Below are 13,752 nucleotides of genomic sequence, written 5' to 3'. Positions count from 1 at the left end.
ATAACTGATTCATTTGCTGTACACCTAAAACTAACACAACCTTGTAAATCAACTATACTCCAATAAAAATTCTTAAAAATCAAATACATAAATAAATAATAAAACTGGGTATAATAGCAATGTAAAATTTCTTTTTTAACTCCCACATCTACCTCACTTAAACTAAATCCAGAATTTTTTTGGCTGAATGGCACGGCTTGTGGGATCTTAGTTCCCCGACAAGGGATCGAACCCGGGCCCACAGCAGTGAAAGCATGGCGTCCTAACCACTGAACCACCTGGGAATTCCCTAAATCCAGAATTTTTTCTTTTTTTTCTTTTTTTTCTTTTTTTTTTTTTGGCTGTGTTGGGTCTTCATTGCTGTGCGTGGGCTTTCTCTGGTTGCGGCAAGTGGGGGCTATTCTTTACTGTGGTGTGTAGGCTTCTCATGGTGGTGGCTTCTCTTGTTGAGGAATATGGGCTCTAGGAGCGCAGGCTTCAGTAGTTGTGGCACACAGGCTCTAGAGTGTAGGCTCAGTAGCTGTGGCGCACAGGCTTAGTTGCTCTGCGGCATGTGGGATCTTCCCGGACCAGGGATAGAACCCGTGTCCCCTGCACTGGCAGGTGGATTCTTAACCACTGCACCACCAGGGAAGTCCCGGAATTTTAAATGAAGAAACCACACCCCACAAATCTGAAGTAAGCCAAGGTAGAAAAAGAGTATCCAAAGCCATGCTCTCTGTGTAGTCTTGTAAAGTACTCTTGATTCCTCTCACAGCCCTCCTTTATGATTTCTTCTTCTCCCTCTTTGTTCCAAAAAATACACCAAATTAAAGTCCTCTGTGTATAATTAGAATGGTTCAGAGAAAAGTCTCTAATAAATTATTATTATGCAAATCAAGGTACTATGGCATTTAAATCACAAAATTCTATAGGAAAAAAAGATTACCTTTCTAAATACACAGATTAAATTTTTTTAACACCTCCTATGTAGGTAGAAACTTCATTTTACTTGTTTTGCTACTCTTGGCTTATATAAAAGAAATAAATAAATGAAAAAAAGTATGTTTAAAAGGACATACATATTCCAAACTGTAAATTTCAGCACATGACTTGAATACAACTCTTCAACATCTACAGTATCATAAATGAATGAATCTCAGGTGCTCTAATATATTCAGTCATCAAAGAAATGAGTTCTGTTCTATATAAATCTAAAATAAGACTTGGAAAGTATACTGTAAAATTTTACAATGATTTAAACAAGGCTGGTCCCAGAAAGGGTTTCCTAGCTAACCCTTGGTTAATTAGGATATACCATTCCCCAAAAAACACTGATTAATTATGGATTTACAGTATTTTCTTTAAAATTTTATTAAAAAGACAAATACCAAAATACTTTCAATATTATTAACTCTAAAGATAATGCAAAGGTTAAGAGCAAAACTAATACATACCTTATGTAACTCCAAAGATGAAGGCTTTTTCCTTTTCCCTTCTGTGACAATTTCTACAAAGACATAGTAAAAATTATCATTTAACATTAAATGAGATAACATAACAGAATAAATCTTTTCAGTTATCTTTTGCTTCAAATTAACTTCTTGTTACATTTACAATTTACATTGATACATTTTACAGAACCTGAAGGACTAAAGGTCAAAAATAATCAAAGAGTAGCAGATTCTCACAAAATTTCTCAATTAAACAATATACATATGATGACAACTGAAAAAAGAAAGAAAGTTGGTTCTAAGAACTCAATAAGAAATTCCTTGGCAAAAATCCTAGTATCCAGTAGGTATTCGATTTATGTTGGTTGAACCATAAGACCAGATAAATTCTTATAATGGGGGGTGGGGGGCCCACAGGGGAGGAGAACAGAAGGTGAGGGATACATATCTAAGCATTCATGCAACAGAGAACAGCTTAAGTCTTTCCTCACCAACATTTTTCAGACTTCTACAGGATTTTCTTTTATGATTCTTTCATTCAGTCAGCAAATAATTACTGAACGTCTATCATGTGTCTGGCACTGTGCTAGCCAGTGGGTATAGTGTAGTGAGCAAATTAAACACAGCCTAAGTCTTCCTGGAACTTACAATTCACTGAAATTTCTCACAAATTTCATAATAAAAATGAATGGTAGAGACCTACACAAATGTGATCACCTATTTATGACAAACACACCACTGCAATTCAGTGGAAAAGGGATGATCTTTTCCATGAGTAATGCTGACACAATTTGATAACCAAACAAGGTAAACAAATAATAAACATCACACTATATCAAAATTATTTTTAACTTGATCACAGATTTAAATGTCAAAGACAAATAAAGCTTCTAGAATAAAAATGAGGGGAATATCTTCATGACCTTGGGGTTGGCAAGGATCTCTCAAACAAGACTCAAGTAGTACTAATCCATAAAGGAAAGGATTAATAAACTCAACTTCATTAAAATTGAAAACTTCTGTTCACCAAACCTCATCACTGAGTGAGAAGGCAAACCACAGACTGGAACATTATTTATAATTCATGTATCTATGTACAGCATGGTGACTATAGTTAATAATACTGTATAATACATATATCTGTCAAAGGACTCATAACCAGAACACATAAAGAACTCCTATAAAGCAAAGGCAAGACAACCCAATCTTCAAAATGGGAAAAAGCCTTAAATAGGTACTCCATAAAAAAGAATGTCCAGGGGCTTCCCTGGTGGCGCAGTGTTTGAGAGTCCGCCTGCCGATGCAGGGGACACAGGTTCGTGCCCCGGTCCAGGAAGATCCCACATGCCGCGGAGCGGCTGGGCCTGTGAGCCATGGCCGTTGAGCCTGCGCATCCGGAGCCTGTGCTCCGCAACGGGAGAGGCCACAACAGTGAGAGGCCTGCGTACCGCAAAAAAAAAAAAAAAAAAAAAAGAATGTCCAAATGGCCAATAAACATATGAAAATATGCTCAATTTCATTATTACTAGGGAAGTGTAAACTAAAATGGTAAGAGAATACCATTACACAGCCCTTGGAAAGGGTAAAATTAAAAAGAATGACAATACCAAGTATTGGTAAGAGACTAGAAGTCTCATATACTGCTGGTGGGAGTGTAAACAAATACATCTGCTTTGCCAGTCAGTATCTACTAAAGTTAGACACCTGCCTACTCAATGTCCAACAATTACATTTCTAGATATTTAATCAAGAGAAATGAGTGCCTGTGTCCACCAAAAGGCATGTATAAGAATGCTAAGTTATCTTTGTTCTTAATAGCCAAAAACTAAAAACAAACCAACTGTCCATCACTGGAGCATGGATAAACCTTTTCATACAGTAGAAAACTACAAGCTTTGCACAGTGGCAGTATCGTAGCCAAAGAGGTTTATACGAGGCGCAATTATTGTTAATTGAAAACTACATAGTAATAAAAAAGAATGAATTACTGCTGTGTACAACACGGATACATCTCACAGACATTACATTCAGAAAACAGATGCAGAAGAATGTATGATTCTATTTATGTGGAATTCAGGAACAGGTAAAACAAATCTATGTTGATACTAGTTAGGATAGTGAAAATACCGAGCAGGGAAAAACTACTGACTGACTGGGATGGGATACAAGTTAGCCTTCTGAGATGCTGGAAATGTTCCATATCTTGATCTAGGTGATAGTTATACAAGTGTATGTATACAAGTATAAAAATCATCAAACTAAAGATATTGTACTGTGTCATATGTAATATCTCAACTTAAAAATTAAAAAACCTTTAAAATAACAGTTATAACGAATGGGCTATAGCTTATCCAGAAATCTAATAGCTGAAATAATTTCTCTCATTTCATGAAAATAGCATGAATTTCACCATATGCATTTCCTCGAGCAATCACTGATGTAAAAATTATTTTAACTTCTATACTTAAGCTTTCGATAGATTTAAATAATTTTCAATAAAGTAGCATTTCTCAGACTACCAAAAATATATAACATTTAGATAAATGGTAAGAAAACCTTTCTTATATAAATTCACTTTCTAGTCAACTTTCAATTTAATAAAATATATGTATTTTTTAAAAAAGGAATATCAGTTGCTTAAATCACAGACAGACTCATTGAGTTAAAAATGCTTCTATCCTATTTTGCAGAATGTTTGTACACTTCTTTTAGTGACTACTATTGTGACTTCTTCCCAAAATTTTAGGGGTTTTATAACTAAGTTGCTCCATCTGATACTAGGTTGGTATTGGAGCATTTTAATAAATGATGCATCGCTGCTTGTGACTGTCTGGTATAGCACAGTGCTCTAGAGTAAAAGTATTAAAGTCCAACAACCTAAATTTATATCTTGGCTTACTAGCTGTGACTTCTCTGAAACTCAGTGTCTCATCTCTAAAAAGGGGAGAATATCCAGCTTTTCAATTGCCAAGATTAAAGTGACATAGTCCAGTCTCCCAAAAGAAATAAAAGCAAAAATAAACAAATGGAACCTAATCAAACTTAAAAGCTTTTGCACAGCAAAGGAAACCATCAACAAAACGAAAAGACAACCTACAGAATGGGAGAAAATATTTGCAAATGATGTGACTGACAAGAGCTTAATTTCCAAAATATACAAACAGCTCATACAACTCAATATCAAAAAAACAAAAGAAAAATAAAACAACCCAATCAAAAAATGGGCAGAAGACCTAAGTAGACATTTCTCCAAAGAAGACATGCAGATGGCCAAAAGGCACATGAAAAGATGCTCAATGTCGCTAATTATTAGAGAAATGGAAATCAAAACCACAATGAGGTATCACCTCACACCAGTCAGAATAACTATCATGGAAAAGTCTACAAACAATAAATGCTGGAGAGGGTGTGGAGAAAAGGGAATCCTCCTACACTGTTGGTGGGAATGTAAGTTGGTACCGTCACCATGGAAAACAGTATGCGGGTTCCTTTAAAAACAAAAAATGGGGGCTTCCCTGGTGGCACAGTGGTTGAGAGTCCGCCTGCCGATGCAGGGGATGCGGGTTCGTGCCCCGGTCTGGGAGGATCCCGCGTGCCGCGGAGCGGCTGGGCCCGTGAGGCATGGCCGCTGGGCCTGCGCGTCCGGAGCCTGTGCTCCGCAATGGGAGAGGCCACAGCAGTGAGAGGCCCGCATACCGCAAAAAAAAAAAAAAAAAAAAAAAAAAAAAAAAAATGGGGACTTCCCTGGTGGTCCAGTGGTAAAGAATCCTCCTTCCAATGGAGGGGACATGGGTTCGATCCCTAGTTGGGGAACTAAGATCCCATATGTCACGGGGCCACATCTACTGAGCTCGCATGCCTCAACGAGAGAGCCCACATGTCACAAACTACAGAGTCCATGCGCTCTGGACCCCACACGCCACGATTACAGAGCCCACGTGCCCTGGAACCCGCACACCACAACTAGAGAGAAGAGAAGCCTGAGCACCACAACAAAGACCCCACATGCTGCAACTAAGACCCAACACAGCCAAAATAAATAAATAAAATAAAATAAATACTTTTTAAATAATTAAAAAATAAAAACAAAAAATAGAGGGGCTTCCCTGGTGGCACAGTGGTTAAGAATCCACCTGCCAATGCAGGGGACACGGTTCGAGCCCTGGTCCAGGAAGATCCCACAAGCTATGGAGCAACTAAGCCCATGCTCCACAGCTACTGAGCCTGCGCTCTAGAGCCCGCGAGCCACAACTACTGAAGCCCGCGTGCCACAACTACTGAAGCCCACGCACCTAGAGCCCATGCTCTGTAACAAGAGAAGCCACTGCAATGAGAAGCCCACGCACTGCAATGAAGAGTAACCCCCGCTCGCAGCAACTAGAGAATGCCCGCACGCAGCAACAAAGACCCAACGCAGCCAAAAATAATAAAATAAATAAATTAAATTAAAAAACAAACAAACAAAAAATAGAGCTACCGTGATTCAGCAATCCCACTCCTGGGCATATATCCAGAAAAGACGAAAACTCTAGTTCAAAAATATACATGCACCCCAATGTTCATAGCAGCACTATTTATAATAGCCAAGACATGGAAGCAACCTAAGTGTATATCAACAGATGACTGGATAAAGAAGATGTGGTGTGTGTACATATACACACACACACACACACACACACACATATACATATAATGGAATATTACTCAGCCATAAAAAGAATGAAATATTGCCATTTGCAGCAACATGAATGGACCCAGAGAATATCATATTAAGTGAAATAAGTCAGAAAAAGATAAATATATGATATCACTTGTATGCGGAATGCAAAAACTAATACAAATAAATCTAAATACAAAACAGAAACAGACTCACAGACATAGAAAAAAACTTATGGTTACCAAAGGGGAAAGAGAGTGGGCGGAATGATAAATTACAAGTATGGGATTAACAGATACAAACTACTATACATAAAATAGATAAGCAACAAGGATTTACTGTATAAAACAAGGAACAATATTCAATATCTTGTAATACCTATAATGGAAAATAATCTGAAAAACATATATACAGCTGAATCACTTTGTTGTACACCTGAAATTAACACAATAAGTCAACTATATTTCAAAATAAAGGGAGATCGTCTATATTAAAGTATTTAGAGTATATCGGCAAATACTACAAAATAAATGATAACTATTATTATTACAATATTTTTTTCTAAAATACCCCTCTTTAAGAAACCTTAACGTATTTACATTAGCATACAGAAAAATCGCTCTAATTATTCCCATTATATATATATGTCAAATAATCAGAAAGCGTGACTTTTCTCAAGGAGCTTGTGGAACCATTCATTCATATATTACATAAACATTTATTTTAAACAACAGTAATTACCATTGCCAGGCACTATGCTAAGTACTTTACACAAATTATTTTATTTAATCTTACAAAAGTCTTGTGAGTTCAAAAGTAATGGCATTATCCCCGTTTTATAGATGAAGAATTTAGGTTTGAAAAATCCAAATAACTTGCCCAAGGTCACCATGTTAATCCATCACTGGTCTGATTCCAGAGGTGGAATTCTTAACCAGAACACTCTAGGCATACTGGATGCTATGGGGATAGGAAATGAATAAGACAGTCCCTGTCACAGAGTTAACAGTATAACAGCAGAGATTAAACAATTCAGCAAGCTACAATATATGATGGAATCTGGTAAACATCACATGAGGCGCAAACACCCATGGAAATTCAAAAATAGGAATATTTTTTAAGTTTGAGTTAATTAGGAGATAGTTCTTGAAAAGGCACAGTTGAACTGGGCTTTGAAGTAAGTTTTAGATAATAAGTTTTAGACAGGGAGAAATGGGTGGAAGGACAGTGCAACGCTAAGTGCAGCCAAGACATGAGTTATCAATATAGGTACATGTGATGAAGCAGCTCACATTAGCCAGCCTCCTAAATTATTGAAGACTCACATTAGAGTAATACATCTGAGAGGCAGGTTTGAGACAGCACCATTACAGCAAAGTTCCAGTCTGAATCTTTAGAGCTACTCAGTCCTATACATACCCCACTCCCTGTGTTACCATATCCCCCCTCTAATCTACTTTCCAATCCTCTGCCTTCTATCACCAGGCCTGGGAATCACATTCACCACCCTAGATTTCAATTCCTACAGCTTATTACCTTGCTATTCTCTCATCTCTTAGGTAATGCCACTCTACCCTTTCCACTACATTCTTTTTTTTTTTAACTTGACCCTCGAGTACATGTCTTTTTAATATTCTCTTTGTTTTGTTTTTCTTTTTATTGAGGTATAGTTTTCATCTACACTCTTCTCTAGCTCTTGCCCAGCCCACCAAATTCCTTTCCAAAGTCAATACAATTTCCTTAAATTCTGAATCTTCTCCTTGAACATTTCCTCCACCTTAGTTTAACTGAATCCTTTTTATTACATAAATTATACATTATACATCTTTTTATTTACTACACTATTTTTTTAAGACTCTCTCAAGAAGATTCTTCTCCCACTTATAAACACAGGGGAAGGGATTAACAACCTCCTCCCCCCGCCACCACTTCCAATTAATATACATCCTTATTGCAATAATTCCTCCTTTAAAATTCCCATAACTTGTATGTATTATTACCTCACCCATATTGTAATTGCCATGTACTGACCCAAGACCCTCTCCAACATTCCTAGAATATTCTGATACTTGATTCATAGTTTTCCTATCATTAAAACCTACCATCATACCGAAGCTCTAAAACTTTCATAAATCAAATCACTCAATACAATGGACTCATCTTAATTTACTCTAGTCCAACAAACTTCTTCATATCACATTCCCATTTCAACAACATGCATTCACAAATGGATTTAATAGGGTTACACTTCTCAAGCTCACAAATGTGAACCTCTCATTCGACAACATACTGTCCTTTAACCCTTCCATTTCCTCACTCGCACTGATCCCATTTTTTACCCCCACATCGTATAATACCCTTTAACCCTAAGTAAAACTAAATTCCTTTATTCCCCCCAAATTCTTGCTCCTAGACTGATTAGCACTGCTAAAGAAAGTCATATAATTGTAGTAACCACAACTGGTACTATCTATAGACTCACAGGTGTTTTAACAAATACTTTTTCAAAATTAGTTAATAGCTCTTTTATTCATCCCTAATTGACCTCCTACTCTGTTTTGAGCTCCCAATACCACCTGAAAGTCCCTCTTTCTCAAAAGATGATCTTGCCTATTTCACTTAGAAGCCATGACTGCAATATCCTTAACTTCTCAAAATTTATCTATATCTTTATCCATCTTCCCACCTTTACACAAGTCTTATTTAACAAACTGTCCTGAGTCAATCCTCCCCCATTTCTTCTAAGACTTCACCCTATCAATTATCTCCTACCTGATATCGTTCTCTCTCCACTGAACCCTTTCCCATGCCATACAAACCTGATTTTTATAGTCTTTTTAAAATAATCATTTCTACTTAATTTCATACTCAAGCTTGTTCCAAAATCTTTCCTTCACATCTCATCTTCTATTTCCTCACCACCACTCATTCATTTAGCCTCTTGAAATCTGGCTTTTGTCCCTACTGCTCTACTAAAATCAGTGGTAAAAAAAAAAAAAAAGTGACCTACTAATTGCCAAATCCAGCATCCTCATACTGCTTTAACTCTCTGATTTACATTGCATTCACTCTCCCTTGCTTCCCAAACCTATCATACTCCTTCTAATCTGCCTAACTGCTCACCAGTGTCTCTTCCTCCTTACTTTGAAATTAAATATATGTGATTCAAGATTTTTCTCACTCCATACTCTTTCTGTGGGTAATTCTATCCATTCCAATGGCTTCAGCTAACATCACTGCAAATAAAGTAGTTTCACCAGGATTAATTGTAGATTCTGGTTTTGAACTTCAATTATGGTTCATCAGACACTGCATAATATGCAGCCATCACCTGGACCTACTGAAAAAAGAAAGGTGTATCATCATGGGACACTAGATCCTCACGCTGAAACTGGGGGAGGAGGGAAGAGTTTCAAAATCAAGCAAGTTTGAAAAACACTGCATGCTCAGTCAATCTCTTGGAGAGGCAGAATGTATAGTAGCATAGCAAAAGCTCTAAAAAAATCCTGCAGTAAATAAAATTTTCTTATAACTACAGTTGTCCCATTTATTTGTCCCTGAAACCTTTTTTCCAAGTAAGGTTCACTAACATCCTATGACAGTAAAAAAGATTAAAATTATATGTTTTGTAATCAGAAAGACCAGATTTTGAATCCTGGCTCTGCTTCTTGTATTGATAACAGTTGCTTACCCTCCCTAAATTCCAGGTTCCTCATCTGTATATCAGAAATAATAACAACCACCTCAGAAGGTTTTTGAAAGAATTATAACGTCTGTAAAATTCTTAGCACGCTGTTTAGTACCTAAGTACTAAAAAAACTTATCTATCCTTAACTGCAAATGAGAATGAACACAGATCTCCAAGGTTGTTGCCTGAACAGTTGATAACTTGAAATTTACTTCAACTTTCCTGTTTTAATTCAAAACTTCATTTGGAAGTTGTGGTCTATGACTCTAATATATCTGTTATACTTTTGTTGTTATTAAACATTTCTAATGGTCATTCTCCCTTGAATGACCCATGCACTTTATTATTTCATTCAACTGTCACCAGACCTGTCTCTGGTACCAATAATTTTTTATCTGTGTCCCCATCTAATTCATTGCTTTGATATGCTGGAAACCTGGAAATAAGATATTCATCTTTATTGGGGTAATAAATAACTTAAACACATAGATTCAATATAATAGGAAGAAAGCCTTCAGAAGCTTCTCATGAGTGAACTTTAGCATACAAACCATGTGATTTCTCCTCTCATGCTTAGAGGTGTTTTATGCTTGATTCTTGATTCATGGCCACATTCCAGAAAAGTAGGGTAATCAGACTTTTTGTGGTTCTTCTACTTACAGAATTTTTCTTTATTAACTCATTTAAAAACAATAAACACAATGCATGTTAATGTAACTATTTTTTAAATAACTTTAGTTTCAAAACATTGAGAAGAATGGCATTATTTTACTTTTTGCAACTCTCTTTAACATCTGACTTAATAAAAGACAGATGATTTCCTCTATATGCTTCTGCATTCAATTTGCTGTGATACACGTCATGTAGCCTCTGGAAAACTGTCCTGTACACAGGCAGAAGATTAAGAGGGAAAGGCAAACAATGTCTTAAAATTATGAAAAACAGTGTAAGCTCACAGACCCAAAAGGGACTCAGGGAACCCAGAGGTTCCCAGACCACACCTTGAGAACCAGTGCCTAAAACAGATACAGCCATGCCAGAAGCCATCCAACTCTTACAGTTGTCAGTTATATGAGTCCACAAATGTTTGTTTTTTTGTTTTGCTTAAACCAGCTGGAATTGGGTTTCTGCTACTTGCAACTAAAAGAGTTTTGAGCAATATACTATGTAACCCTTCATAGTTCTTCCTTGTTCAGGAGAAAGTTTAGGAAAGCCTAGTGCAGTCTCACAGAGGAAACTTGAAACTTCATGTCTTGTTTTCTCTCTCTACTGCTATCCGCCTTCCTTATACCTCTAACTTAGAATTCTTCCTGTTTTATTAATCAAAATTTTACCTTTGGGTACTTATGAGATTCTCACGATGATAAATGTCACTTCCAGTCATTCAAGTTCCAGTTAGCAACCCTCCTAATGAAATGGCAACTGCATGCACACAAATGTCACACAGAATTCAGAATCCCTTTAAGCCAACTGATTGTTCTATTTCTGAGAATCTATGTGAGAAAATTAAATATACACTATTTTTTAAATATACACTATTAAGAAAAGAATCATTCTTAAAAATTAATATTCATCTCTTAAAACCAGATGAATACTGGAGAACAGCTAGTTAATATTAGATCTGAGAATGGTTTTTACTATACGTTAACAATTACTTTTCAGAAAGGACAGCTCCAAAAGGGAAGTCAGCAGAAAAAGAAATCCTCTCCAGAGGGATAGCTCACATAAATATCAACGTCTTTTAAGAATTAACAATTTTACTCTCAAATTTTACTTCCCGCAACTACTTGCACCAAATTAACTGTAATAAATAAATAAATAAATCTAAGTGTAACCAGGTAAAGAGGATGGGATTTGCTGAAGGACAAGGCTAATATCTTGCCCTTACCCCCAAAACAATGTACTAAGCCAAGGAGAAATGCATTTATTGAAAAAAGGCTGTGCATGTTAAACTGAGGTATGATTACCCCTAAAGTTCTGTGTGAGGAAGCATACAAATGACACCAGATAAACACTGTGCATATTCCTTATGTGTCAATTTCACTTGAAGGTTTTAGGGGAGAAAAAAGTATATTAAAACAAACACCGATCTATTGGAGGCATATACATACATACATATGTGTGTATATATCTATATATATAATACATACGTATACTTTCAACGGCAAAGAATATCTCTAGAATACACACACACACAAATGGTAGTACTGGTTGCTTATGAAGAGGAATTTCAGGCTTTCGGCTACTTCAGGCAATGTCCCAGAGATCCATGTTCACTCTCCTTTGCAGCCAAAAAAGTTTGAGGCACACTGCCACAAGGGCACTCCTAAATAAATTTAGAATTGTCTAAATAGACTGCATAGACTGTCTATGCAACAACAGACGCCACAATAATAAATAAGAAAATTAAATGAAATAATTGATTCACTGAATGTTAGTGTACTAGAGTGTAAGCTTATTAAAGAGCCCTTGTTCCCTCCTCCTCTGGTAAGTCCACAGGACTTAACACAGAAACTGCGGTACCCTTAATGGGTGAGATCTTTGACAAAAACTTGCTGACTGGGAGGGGCTCGACCTCGCGTCTTACAACTCCACTTTTGTGTTTCTAAGATGTAGTACCAAAACTGAAGACAGTCATTTACGCCGCAAAACAATTTCGAAAACAAAAACACGCTGAGAATAAAAACACAACGAAACATGGCTTCAAATCCTTTGTTCGACTTTTGAATCGCTTTTGGAAGAAGGGGGTGGCTAGAAAAGAAAAAGGTTATTAAGCGGGCCGGCTCAGAAGACCAAGCAAGACACGTTGTTTGCAGCACTTAGACGGGGAACTAAATGTCAATTAACATGGCCTGCCTTTCCTTCTTTGCTGCTTTTACCTGCCAGGAGGTACAGAGGGGAGAAAGAGCCAAAGTCGAGAATCAAAGAGAGGAAAGTAGGACCAAGGCGCTGAGAAGCTGGAAATGAAACTGGAACACTGGTGGAATTACGAGGAAGGCGTGGCAGGAGAGCGGCAAGCCAACCGGGAAGAGCCGCAGGCCGATGAGACCCAAGTAGGGTGCTCGCGGGAGAAGGATGAAATTGAAACGGGGTGACGGGGTGAAGAGCGGCCGAGGCTTTGATGACAGCTCGGAGTGGGTCTTCGACTCCCAGGGGCCCGCGAGACCCGGGAACCCTCCATTGTGCGCGCCCCTCCACCCCACTCCACTCCACTCCCCACTCCCCTCCCCCCCGCCCGAGCCCGAGCCCGAGCCCGAGCCCTCGCAGCTCCGGGCCGCAGCACCCATCGTCGCCTGTTCCCCCGCTTTGCCCGAGGTAGGAGACAATATGCTCAGCCCTCCTCCGACCCTTTCTCACCGGATGAAGATCGCCGTCGCCCGGCCTTCCCCTTGTCCATCTTCTCCTCCTCCTGCTGGAATCGCAGTCGCTGTCACCTCAAGACCCCTCAGGCTGGGGAAGGGAGGGGGAGGGGAGGGGGAAAAAAAGCCAGGAAAATGTGAACTGCGCTTGCGCAAGAGCCGTCGCCGGCCCTCAGACCGGAAATTAGCCACCCCTCCCACCTCCACCCGGAAGTCACTTCCTGGGAGTAGTTTTCTCTGCGGCTACAGCTGCAAGTGCTTATTAAGTGCAGATTTTTTCATTATCTCTGCCCCTGTTGGAAACTGAGTCTGGGTGCTAGGTTTTAGCCCGAGATCGTCAAGGCTTTGTTGACTCTGAAGATTAAGTGGACTAAAAACTAAACCGGGGAAACTTTAGGAATTCCTCCACTTCACTGAATCCCGCGAGGGGACCCCAGAAATATGAGAACAAAACATTAGTCCTTTTGTGCTACTACGTTCCTCATGGACTCTCCCATATATTTGTCCTCAAGGCGCTTCCTCAGACTCAGACAAAAAGATTTTAAGACGACAAAAATCAATAGCCTAGCTGCTGGTTTAGCAGTTGGAGTGGAAATCAATTTGGTCAGCTGAGGA

At 38.2% G+C, this 13,752-nt stretch overlaps 1 protein-coding gene across 3 annotated transcripts in view; it reads right to left on the bottom strand.

The window, feature by feature from the left end:
* SENP7 (SUMO specific peptidase 7) overlaps positions 1–13,175 on the bottom strand; it is a gene marked incomplete at both ends in the record, with an annotated part of 159,029 nt that extends 145,854 nt beyond the window's left edge. For all 3 annotated transcript variants that reach the window (XM_079704829.1, XM_079704830.1, XM_079704831.1), the window contains 2 exons: positions 1,437–1,489; positions 13,136–13,175. In XM_079704829.1, coding sequence (XP_079560955.1) covers positions 1,437–1,489; positions 13,136–13,175 — 93 coding nt within the window. The remainder of the gene's footprint in view (positions 1–1,436; positions 1,490–13,135) is intronic.
* Between the last annotated feature and the right edge of the window lie 577 nt (positions 13,176–13,752).

The sequence above is a fragment of the Hyperoodon ampullatus genome (assembly GCF_949752795.1).
Source record: "Hyperoodon ampullatus genome assembly, chromosome: 5".
NCBI lineage: Eukaryota > Metazoa > Chordata > Mammalia > Artiodactyla > Ziphiidae > Hyperoodon > Hyperoodon ampullatus.
The sequence above is the reverse complement of the archived record's forward strand: the minus strand, read 5'-3'. Positions and strand labels throughout refer to the sequence as shown.